The sequence below is a fragment of the Microtus oregoni genome, unplaced genomic scaffold, assembly GCF_018167655.1.
Source record: "Microtus oregoni isolate MIOR12 unplaced genomic scaffold, Mior012 000010F_ref0000083, whole genome shotgun sequence".
Lineage (NCBI taxonomy): Eukaryota > Metazoa > Chordata > Mammalia > Rodentia > Cricetidae > Microtus > Microtus oregoni.
Window position 1 is genome coordinate 37,051,117 of NW_024543069.1, and position 26,370 is coordinate 37,077,486.

Sequence of the window (26,370 nt, forward strand, 5' to 3'; positions counted from 1 at the left end):
ACCACACACACTAATAGTGGGAGACTTCAACACTCCACTCTCAACACTGGACAGGTCAGTCAGACAAACAACAGAAAAATAAGGGAACTAACAGATGTTGTGACTCAAATGGACTTAACAGACATCTATAGAATATTTTATCCAAGCGTAAAAGAATATACCTTCTTCTCAACACCTCATAGAACCTTCTCAAAAATTGACCATATACTCGGTAACAAAACAAACCTCAACAAATACAAAAGAATTGGAATAACCCAATGTACCTTATCAGATCACCATGGCTTCAAGCACTTGAACTCATATGAAAGGCCTAATATATCAGTATCCTCGGCTGAATCTGCTCAGTATTTTCAACTCCTTAATTCAGTAACCTTTGTAAAATCTCATTGATGAAGCAAGAACACACCATTGAGGTCACAGGTAAAAACAGTTGTAGGCTGCTCTGGCAATCACCTTATGGAAATCAAATTTTCAATAGGAACAAACAACAGCAGCAGCAAAAACTACATGGATATAGGGTCATGTGTCCCTTAGTCTTTGCTACTCAAATACGGCATTTGAACTTTAATTTTGACAGGGCCAGTGTGACAAGTGCTGAAAACCCTGCTAACCCAGGGTCACTGCTGCAGAAGAGTTCCACTGGTCTATGGTGCAGGGTCCCATATTTCAGCATATAGGAATTACTAAAGTGGTTCATTTAAAGTACATAGCCCAGGTTCCCACCCCTGGGTGATGTAGAATAGTCAGTTCCCCTAGAATAAGACGGAAAATCTGCTTCTTAGCCCACGCTTCAGGTAGAAGTCAGGCCACTGTTGTAGAAACAATATTAGAGAGGTCAGATGACCCCATGAAAAGTTATGACAACTGAGGAGTGTTGCTTGTATTTTTGCTTCTGAGAGGCGTGGAGCAGAAGGTTCCCAATGGCCGTACAAAAATAGTTCCCAGGAGAACTTTTCACCGGCTTAAATGTTTGTACAAATACAAAGATCCCAAGGAACACTAAAAAAAAATTACTTAAATGTAAAGGGTCTTAGTTAGTTCTGGCTGCACCAATAAGGCCCTATGGATTGTATCTTCAACAGAAAAACATTTTCTGACCGTTTTGGAGCCTGGAGTTCCAAGATCAGGGTGCTGACATGGTCAGGTTCTGGTGGGAACTCTTCCTGGCTTGCTCACAGATACCTCCTTTCCCTGTATGTCCTCATATGGTCCTAGCAGCAGAATGGAGAGGGAGAGAGTTCAGTCTGCAGCGGTCAAATGCTCAGGTTGTCCACCTTAGCACTAAGGAAGGCGCCAAACACAGCCCTGCAGAATTTGTACTTCAGTCAGTACCGCTCCAGTGCTTTGTGGGAGCAAAGTCTCTTCGGAGCGCCCTCCAAGTGCTGAGTGGGTAGACCCACTGGTTGAGGGTCTGCGGAGAGGAAAATCCTGAGATGTTCTGTTAACATTGTCGGAGGCTGGCATCTTCTCGCCTTATTTCAAACGCTGAAAGTGACATGTAGAACACCTCTGACTCTGGACCTGTTTACCCATGGAGGCTGATTTCGCTGCATAGGCGCAGAGGAAGGAAGCTTATTTCAGCTCTGTAAGGAAATCTAGAGAATTCACCTACTATGAATCCCATGAAATAAGGAGTGCTCACTTGGCTCTTTCATTTTCAAATGACCGTGTGAGGTATAGTTTGCTTAGCTTGAGAGATCAGGCCTCACCCTTAAGTCACACAGGACCTTTTAAAGACAGCATGGGCCTGGCTCACTTGGCTGACTTATGCTGTATAGAATTCATCTTAGTCACTATGGAGAGACACCACAACCAAGGCAACTCTTTTTTTTTTTGGTTTTTCGAGACAGGGTTTCTCTGTGGTTTTGGGGCTTGTCCTGGAACTAGCTCTTGTAGACCAGGCTGGTCTCGAACTCACAAAGATCCGCCTGCCTCTGCCTCCCAAGTGCTGGGATTAAAGGCGTGCACCACCACCGCCCGGCCCAAGGCAACTCTTATAGAAGAAAGTGTTTAATTGGGGATTTGCGTATATTTCAGGGGGTTAGTCCATGCCCATCCTGGGGGGGATCATGGTAGCTTAGAGGCAGGCTTATCTGGAGCAGCAGCAGAGAGCTTGACATCCTGATCTGTGCGGAGCAGTGGGGGGGGGGGGGTGAGGGGTGAGCTTTTGAAACTTCAAAGGCTACCCCACAGTGATACTCTTCTTCCAGCAAGGCCATACCTACCCTAGCAAGGCCACGCCTCCTAGTCCTTCCCAAACAGTTCCATGAACCAAGCATTCAAACATCTGAACCTATAGGGGCCATTCTCTTTCAATCCACAACAGTGCTAAAATCAAACATTTTCCCTCCAATATACATTGTGGAGATAAAGGTTCTGGAAAAAATAAATATTACGAAAAACATTGACATACTAAGATAGTTGGTTTATACCACAAGGACTTTAGGTAATAAAATTGTACAGTAAATGAGAGTCGTGACAGATGAGTAGATTTTAGCTGCTCTAATCAAGAACAACAAAAAGTAGCGCACAGCTGTGCGGTGATGTGTGTATTCTCCAGCATCATGTTCTTTAACTCGCATTTTTAAAAAATTAAAATATATATAGCTGATCATGGTGGCTCATATCTATAATCCCAGTACTTTAGAGACTGGCAGATGACCATGGGTTCAGGACCAACCTGGACTATATAGTGAGTTCTAGGACAACCCTGGCTACAGAGTAATTGAGAGAGACATTGTTTTAAAAGAGGGAGGGGCTATGGGCTGAAGAAGTGGCTCAGAGGTTAAGAGCACTGGCTGCTCTTCCTGAGGTCCTGCGTTCGATTTCCAGCACTCACAGGGTGACTCACAACCATCTATAGTGAGATCTGGTGCCTTCTTCTGGTGTTCAGGAAGAACAATGTATACATAATAAATAAATAAATCCTTAAAAGAAAAAGGGGGTCTAAAAATACTAAGAAATATCAAGAGAAAAATTCATGAAATAGTTGTTTTCTAGTATTCTCAACTCAGGCTCTTTTGCAAAAAATTGTAAGGTTCTTTATAGCTAGTTTCTTTGTAAGCAAGTCATTAAATTAAAAATCTTGTTCAATAAGATGAATGATAAAAATTCATTTTCCAAAGAAAAACATAATCCATATGTGTATAAGTTGGAGTTCCATAGACATACTCCGGATATATATTTTGTTAGGCTTTAGGTAATATCAACATATTATCAATGGCAGAAACAAGATCTTTTATACAACATGGAAATTCTAGCCATTCCAAACCCAACTTATAACTTGACGGGAAGAGCACTGACCCAATGAAATTAGTACTATCAATACCAATAAATCATCCTCAATAGTACAATATTTTCCTGAAGTCCTCATTATAGGGTTTGAAATTCTTCTGTACATTCTGTCGTGAATGCCACTTTCTGCTTTGTGCCCATCTGAAAACCATCTACCAACCTTGAGTCCCTCCCGTGTTTCCCCACCTACATAGCCTACCCCTACACTCCACGTTTTTAACTGCGGAAAGATTGTAATGTAGTGGTCACCAAAGATACCTACATTTTTAAATAATTGTCAACGACATGGTTAAAGGACACAAATATTTATACATTCTTAACCCTGCTCATAATTGTTCAAACTGTGCATGCGGGCACAAGAGCAAGGTGGAAGTCCCTTCCGTGTTCTTCAGTCCCATGCCCCAGAGTTCCAGGGAAACTGCCGCTGAGAATACCTGCGTTGTTTTCTCAAGCTCGGAGTGTTGACTTTCCATGCCATCCGGACGAAGTGGGATGTCTCTGAAGTACGATCTGCCCTGGGGTACATAAACACCTTCACTAGGCACCCCTGTTTTCTCAGCTCCCGATAGCCAGGGTCGCTGTGTCCCAGGCGTCTACAGAACTGAGACGATCTGGGTGCTGGCACCCCTCTTCCTTTGCTGGGGAAGCTCCCTAATTTAGCCAGCCCCCCAGGGAGGCCGGTAAAAGGAGGCCTTTCCCATGAATTTTCAACCCCAGCTCTGTGAATACATTTTCAGCGGTAGGAGATGTTTCTGAAATACATGATAGAAATAGAGTACCGACGTCCCCAGCCACACACTCTTAAGTTGGGTTTATTTGCTTCAAAAGTCAATAATGTGGAAAAAAGCTTAAATGACATCTTTTGATATAGCTCATACCAAAAAAAAAAATCTGCTGTTTTTTTTAAAAGAAAGTTATTTTGAGCATTGAATCAGAAAAAAAAATCATGCAACTAGATAAAGGTAGAGATAGAGATTTGTATATTTGTACAATATTTGGCCAGCAAAATGTATCAGTCATTGAGCTGTTACAGATAACCACAACGTGAAAATTATATAATTTATTTTGCAATTTTCAGAGACTCAGAACATTTACAAAAGCTTTTATTTATAAACTCAAAATCTGGGCCTTTTCATTTTGTTCACCATTTTTGCAGAACCGGATGTTGAAACTGGGGCCTCGTGCACACTAGACAATTGCTTTACAGCTCATCTGTTTCCCCAGACCTTGTTTTAGTTTTTACCTTGAGACAGAGTTTACTAAGTTGCCCTCACTGCCCTTGAACTTAAGTGTGTTAACACCCCCTCCCCACACTCCCTCCACAATTCCTTCCCTAGTAACTGAAACCATAGGTCTGTGCCACCATGCCTGGCGTTATTTATTATTTTCAAATGCCTTCCTTCCTTCCTTCCTTCCTTCCTCTTCCTTCCTTTCTTTTTGAGGAGACAAGTTCTTGGCTTTCTGAGTTCTGGGATCAGCAGGAGGAACCCCCCCTCTGGGTTTTACATATGGGGTAAGAAGACCCAGGAAATAAAATCATGTACCCAGACTGCACACACCAGTCCACGGCGTTGGCTTTGAGGCCGTTCAGTCTCAGCTGGTGTGGCTGGTAGCGGGATTGCAAGGCACATTGTTCTGGCCCGAGGAGCCGTACCTGGAGCAATGTTCGTGAAGTAACACTAGTTATTTTTAATCTACTGGTCAAGTAATTTCCTTCTAGTTCTACAGGCGAATGTGTAATTTAGTAATTTATCAGCCCTTACAATGAGAGTTATATTCAATGACGTGAATCTAGGTTGATGCTTGGGTTTTCTATTTGGTGAATCTTGTCTAGGTCACTGCAAAGATGAATGCTGTAAAAACAAACAAGCAGGCAAGCAAACAAACCGACCTTTGGTAGGGGAAGGAAAAAGCTAAAGCTAAGGCCTTGGGAGATGATACTCAACTTAATACCCGGCTGCGTGTATAATTTTGGTTTAGAATGTTATTCTGTCCTGATTCTTGACAAGAATTAACCTCCGTTGGGTACTCCAGCCTGGGGCATGGATGCTGCGTGTCCATAGACACTGTTCCTAGGATGGGTTTTCTTTTTGTGGTAGGAGAGATTGAATCCAAGTCCTCACACGTGCTAGGCCAAGTGTCTGTCACTAAGCTATTTAACAGCAGGAACCAGGCTGAAGCGGCAGGGTACAGAGTGGTATGGAGTGTTTTTTTGTTCTTTTGTGTTTTTTACTAGGGAGGGGTATGTGCATGAAAATGATTCTGTTATTTTTCCATCCGAAGGCAGAATGAACTGGACCTGCAATTGGGAAGGGCCATGGGCTCATGAAGCTCAGGCAGCCTGTGTTAGGTGAGGGGTAGCTGGGGTGGTCGATCTTAGCAGTTTCCCCAGCCATTCCCTGGCTTCGGGTCTGCAGCCGGGTCTGCTGGGGCAGAAGGATACAGGCCTCAAAGTCCCACATTATTTTGTCACCCCACTGATCAGGTCCTCGGAGGGCAGCCCGTCGAGGTGGCGCACTGCAGGGATGCGTGACAAGGGCCGGCGCCAGGCGGTGCGTGGCCCGGCCTTCATGTTTGGTTCTCGTGGGCCCAGCCTCACAGCCGAGGAGGAGCGCTTCCTGGACGCTGCAGAGTACGGCAACATCCCGGTGGTGCGCAAGATGCTGGAGGAGTCCCAAACGCTCAACGTCAACTGTGTGGACTACATGGGCCAGAATGCACTGCAGCTGGCTGTCGGCAATGAGCATCTGGAGGTGACTGAGCTGCTGCTGAAGAAGGAGAACCTGGCACGTATAGGTGATGCGCTGTTGCTAGCCATCAGCAAGGGCTATGTGCGCATCGTGGAGGCCATCCTGGGCCACCCAGGTTTTGCGGCCAGCCGGCGCTTGACACTTAGCCCTTGCGAGCAGGAACTGCGGGACGATGACTTCTATGCCTATGATGAGGATGGCACACGCTTCTCGCCTGACATCACGCCCATCATCCTGGCTGCACACTGCCATAAGTACGAGGTGGTGCACCTGCTGCTACTCAAGGGCGCGCGCATCGAGCGGCCCCACGACTACTTCTGTCGCTGTGCCGACTGTGCTGAGAAGCAGCGGCTTGATGCCTTCAGCCACTCGAGGTCTCGGATCAACGCTTACAAGGGACTGGCCAGCCCTGCATACTTGTCACTCTCCAGCGAGGACCCGGTGCTCACGGCCCTGGAACTCAGCAATGAGCTGGCCAAGCTAGCTAACATAGAGAAGGAGTTCAAGGTAGGCCAGTGGAAACCCCCTGCCTGCTGTGCTTCGGGTATACACAAGTGTCAGTTCTGCCCCTTGTCTGTTGGGATTTTGTCTGTTTGTCTGTTTTAAGATAGATCCTCACTTTACCGCTCCGGCTGGCCTCGAATTCACAGCAATCCTCCTGTCTCAACCTCCCAAGTGTTGGGTTGACAAGAATGTGTTACCAGGTCAAGTTTCTTTCTGGTATAGATAGGGTCCTAGGCTGTCCTCATACTTCATAGCTCTTGATGATGGCCAGCTACTCACAACAACCCCCCTGCTTCAGCCTCCCAAATGCTGAGCTTACAGCACGCCTTGCTTTGTGGTTTTTCTCCTCTCAGTGACATGCTGCAGCAAACTCTTTGGTGACAACATAGCACACAGCATTAGAGAGAGGTTGTGATGGTGGCTGCTCTGTGTCCTGGATAAGTATTGAAAACCCACAAGTTCTGTGTCTCCCTTTGATGAAGGAGAGATTTGACAGGACTGTCTGCTTTCCAGATTCTTTCTGTTCTATTGCATGGTGTCACCAAGTCAGAAGGCAGCACTGTGGAGGGGGCGTGGGGGGAGGCTTCTCTTTCTTGTCTCGGATGAAGCGTTCATTTCTTTGAAGTTCTACTCATGACCCCGAGCTTTCGTGTATTTTTAGATGTAGCCGTGTCCAACATGCGCTTCATAGGCTGCATGCTTCCTGGGAAAGCTATGATTTCTACTCAGCACGTTTGTAGATGGCGGTGTCATATGGCAAAGTCAAGACTGGACACCCCTACCTGAATCAAAATTTAAAAAGCAAATATAGAATACTGTGCTATTGTTAATATTAAAGTCACGTCATTAATGGGACAGATGCCTCGCCTTGAATTCCATGAACATGTTTAGAGCCATGAGCTGTTGACTGTTGGGTCAGTCCAGAAACACAAAGGACAGCAAAATGTTTTGCTTCATCGTGGGGCCTTTTCTGTTTTCCCAGTTTTCTTAATGGGTTACCTTTTTCTGTCAATCAGTATTATTTTATGAAAATCCTATATTCATGATCGAGCATTTTAAAAATTGTATTCCAATGCCACCCCTCCTATGGATTTTAAATGCTCCTAGTCCTTAAAACTAGGGTAGAGTGGGTATCTATCACAAAGGTGAAACTCGCCAGTTCTCAGCAGCCCATTCCCGCTGCTCGCATTCCCCCTAGGCGAGGGGGTGGTTACAAACCTTTGTTCCTCAGCTCCCCATCTTTTTAGCAGAGTAATAGCATTGGAATGGGTGTTTATTCTGTCCTTGACGTCTTAATAAATACTTTTGTAATTAAGTTGGGGGAGGAGTTCAAGCGCAGTTGGCAATGTAATTCAAGGTAAGGAAAATCTACTTTCTCGAGGATTTCAGGAAAACAGCACAAATTAGCTTGCCACCTTCAGTCTATAATCTGTCTGCCCACCCTCGCTGTGTCTTGGAGGAGTTCTGGCCTTGGTGTAACAATCTTGTTAATCTATTCATGTTTTATTCTTTTCAAATCTGAACGTTTTGTTGTAAAACAAAATGGGGAAATGTGGGAAATTTGAAGAATAAAGTAAGTCTTGCTTATGTAAGGACATCTATTATGGACTACTTAAAAAGAGTTCTTTCCTCAAATTCAAGATGAAATTTGTTTTTGTTTCATATCTGAGTTTTTAAGACAGGGTCTCATGTAGCCCAGGCTAGCCTTGAACTTGCTATGCAGCTGAGGATAACCCTGAGCTTCTGATCCCCCTGCCTCCACTTCTCAAGGGCTTGGTTTACAGACACGCACCACCACACCAGGCTTGAAAACTTTTTAGACAGACCACAGGGAGAACATGTTTAAAGCTTCAAACTTATCAGGCAGAGTAGAAAAATATCTGGGCAAAATACTCTTAAACATCATTTCTTTATTTTTCAGATAGTCATAAAAGCATAATTCTAAATTATTTATTTGATACTTCAAATGTTACAGAAACTTGCTTTATGTACTTTTTTGATATATGTTGAAACTCTGCAAGAGAACTTCCATAAAAGGGAATATTTTCTTGGATTACATTTTAATAATTTACTAAAGATGGTGATGTTTGCCGTTCCACACAGAGAAGTCGCCTTGGTGGAGCGATGGAAGAGAATTTGTTATTCATAGTTTCCCCCTGCAGCCAGCTAAATCCACGCTGGAAATGCTTAGACTGGAATCTCCTTTACTCTGACGGGAAGGGTCACCTCTGAGAACCTTCCAGAGGTGGGAAAACACCACAAGGAAAAAAAGCAAAGCAGGAGAAAACGCACCTGAGTTCTCAAGGCTAGACACCATAGCCGACGCTATGCAAAATCCATCTGTATCTCAGATGTCCCCAATCCAGCCTACAGAGCAAGCTTGAGAGTCACAGAGACCTTGTGAGCGGAACAGGGCAGCTCCTGGGGAGTCGGTCTCTGGAGAGTCACTCTGCCTCACCACGCGCCTCGTCTTCCCCCTCCTGGGCTGTCTTTTTCGGTTCCTTCTTATCCCATCTCTCCTTTGCCCTCTCACCCCATACCCCTGTCTGTCATCTGTCAGGGCCGTAGGCAGCCAAAGTCCTAGCCCAGCCGTCCGGGCCCTGACAGGACAGGACAAGCAAAGATGGCTCCTGAGGAAAGCAGGTAACCTAATTTTCCCTGTTCTGTGCTGTTTGCTGTACTTCTTCCCAGAGGGATTTTCAGCTCAGAGTCCTGGCCTGAAAATGAGGAGAGGGCGCGGTGCTCCCTGGTGAAGCACGGTAATGCCTTCCCCTTCCAGACACCTGTTCTAGCGTCTTAGCACTGACCTGGAAGGCACACTTTCTCACCATTGCCACATTCCCCACAGTTCCTTGGGGAGTACAGAGAACATGTGAAGGTCGTTGTCTCAGAAACCCGAGCCCTCAAGGTCACGGATTTAGAGGAACTGACCTAGCCAATGGCGTGTTATTCACGGAGCAGCGTGGCTGTGCAGACAATGTCTATCGCTGTTCTGAGAAATGGAGACTTGGGTCTCATCATCTGCCAGTCAATGGCAAGGGAGCCTGCCATTTATTAGAGACAAGAACACAATAGGAATTTCCAGATTCTAATTGGGCCGGTGATGCGCTTTTCTGGTTAAAACAAATAAAAGAAAGGCAAGAGATCCCCCCCCCCTCCTGTGCCTCTCTTTTTCTTCCGAGTAGAAAGCAGTTTCAGTTCCTACCATAGCAGACCTAGAAGGAAAAGGGGAAAGGAGCAAGATCACAAGTTAGAAGGCCTTTTTTACAGCAGGAGGAAATGCTGGAACGATCTTGTCTGGCAGACCTCTCGGTTTACAAGCTGGGGGGTAGGGGAAACAGAGGCCAAGGTCATACTGACTAAACTCCATCACGGCATCTTGGTTCCCTGGCCGAGGTTTTATTTATTTAAATAAATACCAGTGTTTTGCCTGTGCATGCGTGTCTGTGCGCCACATGTGTGCCTGGCACCCTCAGAGGCCAGAAGAGAGTATGGCGTCCCCTGGAACTGCAGTTACACACAGTTATAGGCTGCCGTGTAAGTGCGGGGGAACCAAACTCAGCCCTTCTGGACGAACACCTAGTGCTCTAAACCACTGAGCCACCTCCACCCCCGATCTTGGGTTTTATGTTCGAAATAACATGCCTTCTGACACTGACACGTGCCTCAGCCTCCTGGTGCATACCAAGCATGCTCTTGGCATTTAGTCCTCTCAGGACAAACAGAAGGTAGGATTCTGCTTAAGGGAAAGGCTGAGGAAATCCCAGATTAACCCAACTGGTACATGGTCAAATGGAGATTAAACCAAAAAATTATAAGGGCTGTGGAGAGGCCATGATGAAACTGGACGGCATTGCTCTGCCTCAGGTTTAACAGGTCCTTGGAGTTTTTCATTTCTGCTCTGGTCACCTGACTTGGTAGAGAGACCATGTACTGAGAAAGAGCTGTGAAGCGGACTCCACAAAACTAAACTGAGAGCAGCTTGGTGTCTCTGCTGGTCTGATCTGGGTTATGAAGCAGTGCGAGGTGGGGAGGGGCTCAGGGTAGACTAGCAGACAATACAGATGTTGGCAGTGGAGGGAAGAGTGTCATTGGCCAGAGTACTCCATCCTTTTGTTTTGTTTTCTCCTTTTTTAAAATTGATTTTTATTGAGCTCTACATTTTTCTCTGCTCCCCTCCCGGCTTCTCCCCTCCCCTTCAGCCCTCTCCCATGGTTCCCATGTTCCCAATTTACTTAGGAGACCTTGTCTTTTTCTACTTCCCATGTAGATTAGATCTATGTAAGTCTCTCTTAGTGTCCTCATTGTTGTCTAGGTTCTCTGGGATTGTGATTTGTAGGCTGCTTTTCTTTACTTTATGTTTAAAAACCACCTATGAGTACATGTGATAATTGTCTTTCAGTGTCTGGGTTATCTCATTCAAAATGATGTTTTCTGGCTCTATCCATTTGCCTGCAAAATTCAAGATGTCATTTTTTTTTATGCTGTGTAGTACTCCATTTTGTAGATGTACATTTTCCTTATCTATTCTTTGGTCAAGGGGCATTTAGGTTGTTTCCAGGTTCTGGCTATGACAAACAAAGCTGCTATGAACATAGTTGAGCACATGTCCTCGTGGCATGATTAAGCATCCTTTGGATATATACCCAAAAGTAGTATTACTGGGTCTTGAGAAAGGTTGTTTCCTAATTTTCTGAGAAATCGCCACACTGACATCCAAAGGGGTTGTACCAGCTTGCATTCCCACCAGCAGTGCAAAAGTGTTCCCTTTTCCCCACAACCTTTCCAGCATAAGTTGTCATCAGTGTTTTTGATCTTGGCCATTCTTACAGGTGTAAAATGGAATCTCAGAGTTGTTTTGATTTACATTTCTCTGATGACTAAGGACTCGGAGTACTCCATCTTTTCCTGAGCACTCTGGATAGCTCTAAAAGCCGTGACTGAAGCAAGGAACTCAGCAGGGGCCAGGTGAAGTGGTACCTGCCTGTAGGCTAAGTAAGTGGCTGAGGAGGCTGGACGGAGGGACCCCGGGACCTAGAGTTGGAAGCCATCTTGGGCAGCAGAGTAAAACCCTGTGTTAAAACAAAAAACAAAACCCAGCATTATCTGTTCCTTGATTTGTTTTCTGTACTTGGGCAACAGACATCTTCCAATAGTAACTGTCTAATCTGCACAAACAAAACATTATCCCTACAACTTACAGGATCCCTGAAGCCTTCTGTTTGTTTCTGTCTTGAGTGATCCATCAGTCAGGCTATGTAAGAAGTCACCCGGATTCCTTTAAACTGAACAACTTCCAGGTGGTGATGATTTTAAAAGCTCATAAAGCGACCCTGACCTGTCACAGCACAGATGTCTCGCTGACTTCCAAGTGACAAAGAAAGGGTCCACCCACCTCTGCTACACCAAATCCTGCAGAACACCCCGAACCGAGGAGTGGCAGGAGGAACCTCCATCTACAAGGCTGTGTTAGGAAAGGAGCGTGTAGTCCTGTAAACCATGATAAAACACCGCACCAGCCCGGGAACGGCAGGCAGATGGGTGTTTAACTGACACACACTCTACATAGGAACTAGAGACTGCATGTTTGATTAATATTATCATGTTAATGGAGCCAGCGTGAATGGAAACTGGGGTTTTATTCATTTTATCTGTTCCCTTATGAGGGCATAAGGATTAACTGTTATGTTCTTTGTCTGCATTTGCTGATAATCGAAGTGGAAACTATTCCAGTCTGCGTATCCTTTAACGGCCTCCTCTTCTTGTTTATTTTAGTTGGTGGTGTGGTTTCTGCCTACCAAATCACATTGTTTAAGGGAGAAGAAAATTGGAATTCCTTGTGTCTTCCTGAAATACAATGTTTTTGGAGCCTAGAAATTCTGCTATGTGAAGTATCACTTAGTTATCAAGACACAGTATCTCAGACCACATTGAAGCGAGGGATTCTATTTTCTCAAGTACATCAATTAGATTGTCATGTGGTTAACTTTTAAATGTTTTCCAAACAGGGTCTGGCTATATAGCCCAGACTAGCCTCCAACTTGTCATCCTCCTGCCTCAGCTTCTTAAATGCTATGGTTATAGAGTGTCTGGCTTAACTTTTTCTATAGGTTAAAATTTTAGTCAAAGCCGCCAAGGTAGAAATGGGGTTTCCGAAAGTAAGGCGCTTCCCCAGGAGACAGCCAGTGGTACCTTAACTGGACCCAATGGGCTAAAAATAGAGCTCCCTTCTGAAGGTAACAGGGAGGCTGCCAACCATCCATCACACCAAATAAATATGCAAATGGAATTAAAGATTCACAGATTATTTTTAGCAAAGTGTTAGTTCCAGTGGCCTGGAAACTTTTCTCTCAGGTATTGATACTCTGTAACCCTGGAGAATCCAATTCCATAGAATCAGCCATTTCTCTCCTTCCGTTCCTGCAAGGAACCATGGCAAGCCCTTCAGCTGAACCAGAAAGATGGCTATCTTTTGGGACAGGCCTGCCTCCTCTCCAGTTACTGTTAATCATTCGTAAACTCTGAGCTGAATAGGAATGCCAGTCCTTCCTAGTTTTTACTTTAGGGCAGGATGTAAGCTTGCATTTCTGACAGGGTCCTTGGTGTCGCTGAACTGCACTAGCAGATCTGGGTTTGAGAGGCAGTGTTTCTCGCAATGCCGCAGATAAGAAACTGGGTGCGTTTTCATATAACGTCGCCCTTTTGCACCAGTCTGCCACATTAGAAAGTTTCCAGTATGGAAGTGGCCCTGATTTCGCTTCAAAATAGCTATTGCTTATACAAAGAGATAAAACTTGTTTTGACTTTGGCGTTTAGTATTGGCACTTAGCCATGGTCTCTTTTTTCCTTCATATAACAAACTTTTATATAACAGAAGGGTCCTTTCTGGGTCTAGCTAATTGCTTTCATAAAAGAGCAAAAAAGTAGGGAGAGAGGGAAAGACAAAAACCACAGAAGAGGAGAAGATTCCAGTGTTCCAAATCAGCTTGTGGAAACTCCAGTATCCAGCGAGGGGTGCCTTCCCTGCTCTCTGGACCTGGAATCCTGGCATTTCTGCAGACTCCACAGGCAGGAGTGTTTGTGGCGTTAAGATGTGCTATTATACTTCTGTTGTTATTTAAAACAAACCAGTGACTTATGTGCATACCATATTTTTGTTGGAGCTACTTTTGTTTCTTCAGGCCTTGTTTTGTTGGTTGGTTGGTGGTTTTTGTTTGTTTGTTTGTTTGTTTGTGAGATGGGATCTTACATAGTAGCCCAGGCTGACCTCAGATTCACTACACAGCCCAAGCTTGACTCAAATTCAGGGTGGTGCTCCTCCTGTGAGCTCTCACGCCTGGCTCTTTTGAGGAAGTTTTGTTTTTATAAGCTGGTGTGATGTTGCGCAACTGAAATCACAGCACTGGGTAGGTAGAACCAGGAAGATTTCTAAGTTAAGGCCAGCTGTGGCTACAGGGTGAGTTCTAGGCCAGTATGAACTACATAGGGAGACCCCATCTCAAAGGCAAACACCCCTACAAAATCTCAGCACCAAATGCACCTTAGGCCCAGCTACACTTTGAACTTGATAAATAATAATTGAGCATATTATGATGTGCCATATAGTGTGCAGGTATACAATACTGAATGGTTAAATCAAGTAGATTAGCATATTGTGGCTCTCTACCTCCTGTCCTCTTGCTAAGCACCATTCTGTTCTTCGTTTCTAGGACTTTGACATTTTAAGAGTCCACATATATGTAAGATCATGTCCATATAAGTTTCAGAGCTCTCATTCATCTGGGCAGAAGGAAACTTAGTGGGGGCAGGAAAATCCAACTGTATCTGCCTTAAGCAGCCTTGTATCCAGGTAGGGTCTGCCTACCCTACCCAGGCAGGGTTACCTTTATCTATTCCCCCATCATCCCCAACCATGGGCACTGAATTAGAGAGATTCTTGACATTAAATACCAAACCTCTCATTTTAGAACGACTACAGGAAACTCTCCATGCAATGCAAAGACTTTGTGGTGGGCGTGTTGGACCTGTGTCGGGACTCGGAAGAGGTGGAAGCCATTCTGAATGGAGATCTGGAGTCAGCAGAGCCCCTGGAGACACACAGGCACAAGGCTTCCCTGAGTCGGGTCAAACTTGCCATCAAGTATGAAGTGAAAAAGGTGAGTGAGCCACTCATCCATAGACATGAACGGGTGATGCTGCCATCCAAAGGAACTCTTGGAAAACAATCAGAATAGATTGAAGACGCATCGGGGCAAAGTTAAAGGTTCTGTTCCTTCTCAAGGGTTATCCGTTACAGGATCCAGGGCTTCTCGATGGCAAGGATGAGCCTTCTCTATATTTCCATTTCATCCGATAAGAGGATTCTGTCTCTAATGTATCTCAGAGTTTTAGTGTAATTTAAATGGATTAGGATAAGCCAAGCACTCTGCAAACTGTGCATTTCAATGCCGTTAATAATAACAGCATGGTGGCACACATATCTAATACCAGCACTTGGAAAGTGGAGGCAGGGGAATCAGGAGTTCAAAGCCTGCCTCAGCTGCCTAGCAAGTCTGGGTCCACCCTGGGCTACATAAGATGCAGTCTCAGAAACAAAACAAAACAAAAAATAAAATAATGATAATGATAAGGCTGCTGCTTGCATGCATTTGCAAGGTACCATAACATAGTCCTTGTGTTGATCCTTACCACAAGCTTGTATCTATTTTACCTACAAACCAGCTAAGACAGATGATAGGATTCTACTATAGAAGGAAACTGAGGGTTACCAAGCTTAAATGACATGTCTGCTGTGATATGAATATGGAGATAGTCATGCCAGGGCCATAAATAAAGACTACGGTTACTTTTATTATGACTTCTACAGAAAAACTGTTCTGTGCTTTCATTTTCTAGTTTGCATTGCGCTATTAAACAATTGATAAAAATAGTAGTTAAATTATCTTATATGTGAAAAATCTGAGTTTCTGGAATTGGATAATTTAAGTATATTGTGTAACAGAGAGAGTTTTTGTACTTAAGAGAAGCTGGCCGGTACTAGAGAGAGCTCAGTGGTCAGAAACATGTACCTCTCTTCCAGAGGACCCAATTTTAGTTGCTAACAACATGGTGAGCGCCTCACAACTACCTGTAACTCCAGCTCCAAGGGATTCAGTGCTGGACAACAAACTCCCACCTACACACACACACACACACACACACACACACACTTAAAATAAAATAAATCTTTGATAGTAAAAGCTAGAAGCTGACAAAGCAGCAGCTATGTAAAGGGTGTGTCTTGAGTATGATCTGGTCATCTGTGAACAGCCATGTCTTCTGTTCTTCCTTCCTGTGTTCTCGTGCTTACAAGGAAAGGCTGCCAGGGTCACGTCGAGATGTCACCAGGGGCTCTTGACTGGCCATGGACATCACTTAGACCCTGGTCTACTCTTCAGTAAAGTGGGGGAGATAACAGTTGTTTAAAGATTCTGTGAGGTGATGCATATAGTTATCACGAGGACCATTTTGTGACATTCACTAATGATTGGCTTATAGCATCTCTGCTACAACGTTTCATGTCAGAATGATGGCTCTTAGGCAAGTTGAAGAACCAGAGACAATTTCGTGTTCCTTGCTCTAAATCCAACCCTTGTTATCAAACTAGTTTATCAAGGAAGAAGTCAGCAAAGGTCCCTTGGAAGTTCTTAGACTTGAAAGGAAAAGCAAAGGGACCTGCGTGTACAACCCAGACATCCAGAAACCTCAACCAGATCCAAGTCCAGGACTCCCTGGGGCCACCTGCTGTGAGTGGCCAGTGATGGCACTAGCAGTAGGGACGCTGAGCCCTTGTCCGGTTGTCCTAAGACCTCTTGCAACTCAAGCCTGCCACTGGCCTCTGGCCAATGAAACCTAAACCAGCATTCACATTCTAACAAAGCAAGGGTGGAGAAACATCTCTCCCGCACCTTCCAGGTGTGAGAAGGCTGCGTGGACACACACACACATGCATGTCCACTCACAGGCACACACACTTCCACCACAACACAGAGGACTTTGTGTCATATCCGTGGGATTTGGGTCAGTCATTAATGCTGTGAAGATTTATTTTCACTAGAAATTGGAAGAACACAACTTTTCTGGGTACAGATCCTATCAAAGATAACCAAATGCCTCTTGGGGAGTTCTTCCTGGGAGGTTTTGCTTATGCTGGAGGGGGGGGAGATAATTTTGAACAAGACTGATGGCAAGCCGTTTTTAGAAAAGCGTCCAGACAAAGTCACAGATCTTGCAACATTAGTCTCTTGTGTTTGACACCTGAGAGGGGAGAATTGATTTCAGTTGTCACAGGCTTCTTATCATCTCATCGAAAGTGTCATGCTAGCAGAAACAGCTAATCTGCAGAGATGCTCTGTAGCCAACCCACTTGCCGACTGAATGGCTTACCGGATTCCAAACAAGTGGATGCGTCGATTACAATGTATGCAGTATTGTAAGCAAAAATTTGCTACCAATCAACACGCATGGCTATGAATTTAATATTTATTAGGAAAGAGCTTTTTATATAATAATATTAGACATCTTGAAGGACTGGAGAGATAACCCAGAGGTTAAGGGCACTTGCTGCTCTTGCACAGGACCCAGGTTTGGTCACCGTTATTGACATGGTGGCTCACAACCATACATAACTCCAGTTCCAGGAGATCCAGCGCCCTCTTCTGGCCACTCTGGGCACTAGACACACATGTGATGTACGTACATGCGGGTAGAACACTTATATACGTACAATTTTTAAAAATCTTTTTAAAATAAGCCTTAAAACAAAATTACAGATAACTCGACAGCATATAGTTTGTAACTTCCAGACACTAGAAAGATCATCAACAAAATCTGGAAGGAAGGGGCTGGAGAGATTCCCTCGCGGTTAGAGAATTTGCTGTTCTTGAAGAGGACCTGGGTTAAGTTCTCAGGCTCACAACCATCCGGTGGTTGCACAAGGTGCACATACATACATGCAGGCAAAACACGCATACATGTGAAATACATAAATCTAAAAACATTTGTTAATGAAAGTAAATAAAAAATGTAAACCCTGTGGTAATAAACATCAGCTAGGTGTGATGGCACATGCCTGTGATCTTAGTGTTCACGAGGCTGAGGAAGGAGGACCACTAGCCCCAGGCTAGCCTGGGGTCTGTATCGAAACCTGAAACCTGTTTCAACCTTCTTTCAAAGTAAAGAAATGCTAATGTGTGTGTGTGTGTGTGTGTGTGTGTGTGTGTGTGTGTGTGTATCTGCTCTCAATGAGTAGTTACAGTGCTTGGTGGTGCTGATGAAATCAATAATTCAATTCTGTCTTCTCTGCCTTACAGAACATTTACTCCTTTCATTCTAACTCTGTCCATCCCTCTCTGCTATTCTGTGCTAGGAGAGCAGGGCTTGTCCTCCCTGCTCCATCCCCCCCCCCAGCACACACACCCCCATCTGTACCTACATCATGGTGAGCAATCTTCACTATAGATTTTATATATATATATAGATAGATAGATAGATAGATAGATATAGATATAGATATAGATAGATAGATAGATATAGATAGATAGATATTAATATAGATATTTAATATATATTAAATTTGTTGACTGGATAGGGTAGGCTATTTAGTCTGTAAAACTAGGCTCTAGAGAAAAATAATCTCCGGAGTTCTCTCCCAGTGCCCTAATTTCATCCTTAACAGAACAGTAATCTAAAAATTAGACCTGCGGCAATATGGACACATTCAGTTATCCTGTGTTTCTCTGCAGAAGGTGTAAGAGGCCTCAGACCTGAGGGCGCAGAGGGAGAATAAGGGACGTACACGTGACTAACATAAAATGTCATTAAAACAAGAGCGGAAACCCCCAAGAATTTTGCATAGCATTCCACACTTGAGAGGAGTTTAAATAGATAGTATCACACAGTCATTTTAGGTATACGCTTATTCAGTTGTCTTCCATCGCCTTGCTCTGGTTGATGGGGCAACTACCATCCTACTGCTCATTTGACTCTCTCTCTCTCTCTCTCTCTCTCTCTCTCTCTTTCTCTCTCTCCCTCTGTGTGTGTGTGTGTGTGTGTGTTCGTTCTTTAATGCTGTGTTAGTTTTGTTCCACTGAAAGATTGGAATGTTCTTATGTGTCAAACATTTTCTCTTCGAATCAGAAAGCCTCCAATCAGGGTATTATTTCTGTAATGACTTCCATTTGCTGCTCCACTGCAGTTGGGAAACAACACACGAATCTGACGCAGCCAGCTATGACCGTGTGGTATCATAAGGACATTTCCCCAGGAAATAGAGTGGTTTAAGAGATAAAGGCTTCTGCCCTCTTTTGAAGTTGTTGGAAAGAAAGAAAAAAAAACAATCTCCTGATGGATTAGGGTGTTTTGCTCTCACTTGCTAATATTGTGTTGATTTTTTTTTTTGAGATGTGCCTTGTGTATTTGTATTAGGAGTTTTAAATTGTTGAGGAAGTTCTATTTGTATGGATTTTAAACATATTCAGCAGAGATGATATTACATAGCTCAGGAAGAGCATAGGCTGTGATCCTAGTGACAGGAAATTGGCCAGTTATGCTGAGTTTACCTTCACAGCAGGTGAGGTGCTAGGATTTAAGATGTACTAAGTGTTGGCACCTGTGGTACAAGCCCTAAGGGTCAATGTGTATCATCTCACATACTCTGTGTGGAAAAGGTGGCCCAGTGTTGGGAGTGGCTCAGACCTATAATCCCGGCATGAGGGAGACTGAAGCAGGAGGCTTGCTTTCTGCTCTAGGCCAGCTTGGGCTATAGAGTAAGACCCTGCCTCAAAATCAAAACAAACCAAAGCAGGCTGGTGGGATGGCTCAGCGAGGAAAGAGGAAAGGCGGTTGCTTGGGGAGCATGGCGACCTGAGTTCACCCCCCTGTGCCCTGGTTGGCTTTTCAACTTGACACAAGGCGGAGTTATCTGGGAAGAAGAACCTCGGTTGAGAAAATGGCACCATCGTTGCCTGTAGGCAAGTCTGTGGGGATATGGGAGGGCCCAGCCCATCATGGGCAATGGCATCCCCAAGAGGATGGATCTAGGTTACACAAAAAAGTAAAAAAACAACAGCAACAACAAACAAGCAAACAAAAACCAACAAATTAAGCAAGCCCCAAGGAGCAAACCAGTAAGCAGCACTCCTCCGTGGCTTCTGCTTCAGCTCCTGCTCCAGGTGCCTGCCATGAGCTCCTTCCCTGCCCTCCATCAGTGATGGAGAGTGCGCTGGGATTTTAAATTGCTTTCAGTCAGGGTCTCTGTCACAGCGATACAAACCCTAACTAAGACACTGCCGATCCTGCATGGAGGCAGAAGGAAGCCCACTGGTTCCCTTCCGACCCTCACATTAGTTCCACGGCACCCCGATGCTCACACACACACACGCACAGACAATAGTAATAAGACAGTGTTGGTACAGTGTAGGTCCTAAGAAAAGCAATGTCTCGGTTCATTTGTACTGCTGTGACAATAACTGAGTCTGGGTGTGTTACAAACAGTATGTATTCTTCTCACAGCGCCGGGGTGGGAAGTCCAAGATGAAGGCACTGGCAGGCAGGGCTGTATCCTTCGGAAGCACTAACAGTATCCTAGCGTGGTGGAAACATGGGAGCACAAACTGACAAGCACCAAATGGCTCTTCTATGGTCATCTTTATCCTTCAAAGGACTGTGTTGTTTTTAATTTATTATTGTAACTTAGAGATACTCTCTACAGGGAAGTGAGTTCATCCATGCATTTGTCTCCTAGCCCTGTGGATACTCTATAACTTACAGAAATCTTTGGGTTGCCCCAGAAAAGTACAAGCTTGACTCCCCAAACAGTAATCTCATACAATGATACCCTATGTTCAACCTGTGGCTTTCCTGGTATGCCCAGCTCCTTGTCTTCAGCCTGGCTGCCTGGGGTCTCCAGAGAGCTATGACTTGAATCCATGCAGTGTCTTGTCTCTCAAATGTGGAGCCCTTAGTACTGAAACATTTCCACTAAGGCGATTTTGTTCCAACTTACTGTCTTGATGAGGATGTGGAGACCAGTTTTATTATGACTTAACATAGCATTTATTGACAACCTGCTGTAGCTGGAATTTTCTTTGGGCCACCAACCAGCTCCCAAATAAAGACATGGAGACTTATTATTAATTATGAATGCTCGGCCTTAGCTTAGGTTTGTCTCTCTAGCTCTTTTAACTTAATTGAACCTGTTCCTAGTCCTCTATGTTTTGCCTCGGGGCTTTTTACCTTTGTTTTTTTCATTCTGTATGTCCTACTTTCCTGCCTCCTCCATGTCTGACTGACTGGTCCCTGGTGTCTTCCTGCTGTCTCCTTTTCTTTCTTTTGCAAGCCCATATTCCTCCTCCTCCTTACTCTCCCTGCCTGGAAGTTCCACCTACACCTCCTCCCTCACTATGGGCCATTCAGCTTTTTGTTAGACCAATCAGGTGCCTTAGTCAGGCAAGGTAAAACAGCAACACATAGTTTGTTTACATAGTTAAACAAAAAATCCTCAAAGGCCTGCTATGTGCTCTGAAGAAATGACTGTTCATGGTTTAAAGTGATACAAACTCTCCTATTTTTAATTAAATTTATTTATTTTACAACCTAACCACAATTTTGCCTCCTTCCTATCCTCCTATTCCCTTGCCCTCCCCTCCTCCTCCATCCACTCCCCCTCTGTTTCTGTTCTGACTCCTATTTTTATCTTGTGCCAAATGCCCAGAGCGGTGGCTGGCTGATAGTGTAGAAAGCCTTCTGAAGGGTGAATGAATAAACATGATAGACATTTAGGAGCTGTAGGGGGAGGAGTAAAACAGAAAAGAAATGATCTTAATATAACACAGGGGGAAAGTGGAGATTTGGAGCTCTTCACAGACTCCGAGGGAACACAGACCTGGGAATTCTGTTTGGATTGAGTCTACAGCATTTTCCAAGAGGTCATCTCATGACTATGCTAGTGTGTGAGATGGTTTTGAAACCGTGAACTTTACAGGGTGTGGGTGACATGCATCTTTAATCTCAGTATTCACGAGCCTGAAGCAGGAACCCAAATTCAAGACCAGTTGGGCTCATAGTGAGTGAGACTCTGCCTTAAAAGAATAAGGAGAGGAAGAGAGAGAGGAAGACAGTAAGTAAATTGTTTGGAAAGAAGACCTAACATACTCTTAGCGACTGGCAATGGTGGAACAATCAGAAGAAACCTCTGTCCAGATATTTCTGGGCTCTTTGGGTGCTATAGCAAGGCACCCTAACTAGGGTGATTTATAGGCAACAGAAACCTGTTTCTTACATCCCTGAGACTGGGAATCTATGGCCAACAATGGCAGCAGAGCTGTTTCTATTGAATTGCAAAGTACTGACTTCTCTTTGTAATACATGTGGTAAAAGCAGAGCCTTGTGTGTGGGGGGGAGGGGGGGTGTCTATAATACATAGGCACCAATCTCACCATCTCATGTACTCTGTCCCCAGACCCCAAGTGTTCCCTGAAGTCCTGCCCCCTAGGGCCAGCACCTTGGGAGTAAGGAGTTCAAAATGTGAATTTGAAGACAGCATTTGACCCAAAGCAATGCTGTTTTCACAATAAGTTATCCAATAAAGAGAGCAATCGCTAGGCCAGCCTGGGTTACAGTAGGAGACCCCATGTCAGAAAATTAAAAATGTTTTAGAAGCAGGATAGAAGTGTGTAGGAATAAATAAAAAAAAAAAAAAAAAAAAAAAAAAAAAAAAAAAACAGGGCCGGGGAGATAGCTTGGAGATAGCTTGGAGGTTAAGAGTGGTGCTAACGGGGGCCCTGCATGATACCTGCTGGCACAGGAACAGCTCTGCCCGTCCTTTCCTTTCGTATTCAGCCACAGCACAGGAGTTCAATTTGCATCATTTTTGTATTTTCTCATACGTGTAGTATTTTAGGAATAACTCACAAGTTTATTAACACTTCTCTTACTTCTAGTCAGCAATAAGCCAAATCACCGTTTGCCTTTTCCATTTTGAAATAAAGGCAAGAAAGCTGGCAAGAGATATGGTGGGGGGCACGGTTTCCCAACAGAAAGCCAGTGTTAGGCATGGCCAGAGAGGAGTCAGCTACCAGAAAGGACTGAAAGTGAGGGTGACTTCAGCTTTCTCCTTTGGTTTCCACCTCTGTTCTAATAGGAAGGGAGAACCCAGGAGGTTTTAAAAGGCTGTGTTCTACAAAGCCATGTATTGGATATGGTGGCACACGCCTTTTTTTTTTTTAAGATTTATTTATTTGTTTGTTTGTTTGTTTGTTTAGTATCCTGCCTGTAGGCCAGGAGAGGGCACCAGGTCTCATTACAGATGGTTGTGAGCCACCACATGGTTGCTGGGAATTGAACTCAGGACCTCTGGAAGAGCAGTCATTGTTCTTAACCACTGAGCCATCTCTCCAGCCCCAAAGGCATGTATTGGAATGCTCTGCTGTGGACAGGGCCTACTAACTTGTCTCTCCCTCTACTCCCAACAGTTCGTGGCTCACCCCAACTGCCAACAACAGCTTCTGACGATCTGGTATGAGAATCTCTCCGGCCTTCGGGAACAGACCATCGCTATCAAGTGCCTGGTCGTGCTGGTCGTGGCCTTGGGCCTTCCGTTCCTTGCCATTGGCTATTGGATTGCACCTTGTAGCCGGGTACTAGCCTCCCCCCTCCCCTCTGTGCTTGGTATATTGTGTATCTCTGTTGGGAAAGTGCAGCAGCTAATGTTCAGGCTCCCAGCTCTTTGGCTCTGCCTTCTAAGTGACCATGGAACGCGTTCTACTTTGTAGTGGGTGGATCAACTCCAGGAGAGAGCTGGAAAGGATTTGGGGCTATCAGAACAGATCACATTTGCAGGCGTGGCATAATAAGGCTTTCAGGGTAAAATTCCCATGGTAGACAAGAAGTAATAAGTATCTAGAGAGAATGGAGTTACTTCTGACAGCGTAGTAAGAAGAGAATATGGTCATAGCTGGCCGAAGGAAGAGAAGGGAAGCAGACAGCTGTGCTCAGTGAGATCATAAAAATGGCTAACTATTTTCAGGGTGCTCATCTGAACCCATTAGAAACATGGGGGGGGGTGAGTATTGAGCTCATGGATATCAAAAGTATTATTTAACCTTTAATCATGCCCATGATGGGTTCTCAAGTCCTTTATTCTTCTAGAAAGTTCCAACTCGAGTAGAATTGAACTTAGGGTGCTTTGGATTTTGTTTGAACTGCTTGATTTTGCTTGGATGACTCCGGTACCTTTCTCCTCTCAACCTGCCCAAGTAGAGCTAATGTGGTCGTGATTAAGATGTGGACAAGAACATGAATCCTGCTAACAGAATCTGGTAATAAGGGGCACATCCCTGGAGAGGAGCTGCCCTCAGGTCCTTTAATCTCGTGTCTATATTCACAAGTCTGGTTTTATTTAAATCAGAATCTGTTTCAGGCAAAATGAGTCAAGGTCACTAAAAAATGACCCTGTTAAGTCTAACGTTGGCTGTGGCTCAGCTGTCTTCTCTGGGTGTGTATATCCAGCACACTTCCTTGTTGAGCTGCCCCATTCAATAAAAGGTAGAAAGTTTGTCGTTTTTACCAAGTTTGATGACTGCTGGATTCTTTGTTTGTATCATGGGGAAGCTATTTTACAGTTCTTTACAAACATAATCACTAAAGACTAGAACACAAATCACATAAGAGCCTGAAGTCAGCAGAAAATTACAACCCAACTAGATTCCCTTCCTGGAGGAAATGCATCACCAAGTTCTGGTACCCAAGAGTCCGTCTTCAGGTTTTCAGTCAATTAGAGAGGGTTAGGGTTGCAGTGGGCATCTTGGGGCATACATTTTTACCTCTTATAAAAGAGCAGCTCTCCGTGTAGCGATGTTTCATCATAAGAAAAGAAACGTAGGCACTGAACCACCCATGGAACCCGTGCACGGCTGTGCTTATTTCACAGAGAAAATAAATAACTGGGGAATCTCGGGCTGGGCACACCTCAGTTGATGAAGTGCTTGCCTTGCAAGCATGAATACCCAAGCTCCACCCCTAGAGTCAGCGTGCAAAGCAAGGGATGATGGCAGAGCCTGCAGTCTCAGTGCTAGAAGAGCTGGACGTGGAAGGTTCCTGGAGTTGCTAGGCAGCCAGTCCAGCTTGCTAGCGAACTCTAGGTCCAAAGACTAAGGTGGGGAGGCCCCAGAAGAATGGTGCTTGATCCTGACCTCCAGCCTCTGCACACAGACTTGGGCAAGGAGGTCTGAGGCTGGGACAAACCTCAGCATTAGAGCATTGCCTGGTGTGCATGAGCCTTGACTGCAATACTGTTTTTAAAAAAAGTAAAACAAACGAACAAAAAACTCCACGTATAATCCATTTTAAAAATGAGTATACTGTTTTATTTTCTTCTTATTTAAAGTTTTAAAGATCAGTTTTTGAGAAAAGCAGACTTGGCAACACCCAAGAAATTGCATGTGCCTTGACAGCCGTGCCAAACACACCCTCTGCAGCTGAATCAGCACTGGGCTGTGTGATTATTGTTGCTTGTTTTTCTGTGTCCGGTATGGAAACGTAACAATTGTCTGTGTGCATGCATGTTCAAATTCAGAAAGACTTGACATTGTTTGATCATTTATTGATAGCAGATTAAGGTTCTGGACATTGGTTTGAAGATAGCCTTCCAAATGTGAACCAGATCTATTTTTAAGTTCATAGACAGAGTTAAAAACCAGGCTCTGAGTGTGCAGAATAGAGAACATACTGGACAAATGTGTCCCATGTACCTAATCCTTGGACTGTGGATACCCTGGGGACAGAAGGAAATGCTTCTCATTTCCTGTTAGAGCATGGGACTTTTAAGGACAGTGTATCACAGGATGTTTATAAGGCACCACCTTTAAACAATTATAAGCTGACCATTAAAACTGTCTTTATTATATGCATCATTTCTAAAACTCGGAGATTATTTTTAATCAAGCTACCTTTCTTGGAATTTCTAGTTATTTTACATCTCCCTATTATGTAGGTAGTAATTGATAAGATATTTATCTCAATTCTAATGCTTTCTTCCCTTTTTTCTTTCATCCTTTTAAAATATGATGATATGGTATGATGGGATTATTTGGAAGTGAGAATTAAATTTTGTTTACAGTGCAGCAATTATTTTACTCTTCAAAAAACTTTTAATGCCCTATTTTTTTAATTAAAAAAATTTGAAAACCTACAAACTAGGGTTTCCTTTTCAGGCCTATGAACTTTGACCTTGCAATAGCTTTTCATGCAAAAGTAAGAGTAAGAACCATCTCCGTACAGAGTTTCCAGAAGCAGGCAGTCAGTGCAGCACGGTTTACAGTGTAGTAGGCATTTAGAAACTGAATTTCCAAGACTTTTGAAATAAATTTTAGAGGGAAAATCTCCCTTAAAAAGAGTGGTTTTCACAATGCATAACGGTCAGGGGAGTCCAACCTTTTGACATTATGACTTGATGTCTACAAATGTGTTGGGCAACGTTCATAACTATCCAAAAGTTGGACAAGCCTGAATAGTTCTTCCAATACAAACATCTCTTTCTCCCCCATCTCCCTCTCTTCCTATCCCCCTCCTTCCTATCCCCCCTCTCTCTCATCCCCTCTCCTTCTCTCCCTCCCTCCCATCTTTCCCTACCCACATTTTCCCCTCCCTTGAATTTTTCCCTCCTTTCCTCCTTCCCCTACCTAATCTCCCCTCCCTACCATTTCTTCTCTCCTCTCTGCCACCTCCCCTCCTTTTCATCTCTCCTACCCACATTTCCCCCTCCCTCCCTTCTACCCCTCCCTTT

The 26,370-nt window shown here is 44.3% G+C and overlaps 1 protein-coding gene across 3 annotated transcripts in view; it reads left to right on the top strand.

The window, feature by feature from the left end:
• The window catches only part of Trpc3 (transient receptor potential cation channel subfamily C member 3), a 68,485-nt gene that overhangs the window by 13,800 nt on the left and 28,315 nt on the right, over positions 1-26,370 (top strand). For all 3 annotated transcript variants that reach the window (XR_005974944.1, XM_041659583.1, XM_041659582.1), the window contains exons 2-4: positions 5,780-6,551; positions 14,516-14,704; positions 23,060-23,224. Coding sequence is in view for 2 of the 3 variants with exons in the window: in XM_041659583.1 (XP_041515517.1) it covers positions 5,780-6,551; positions 14,516-14,704; positions 23,060-23,224 (1,126 nt within the window). In the remaining variant the exon portion in view is untranslated. The remainder of the gene's footprint in view (positions 1-5,779; positions 6,552-14,515; positions 14,705-23,059; positions 23,225-26,370) is intronic.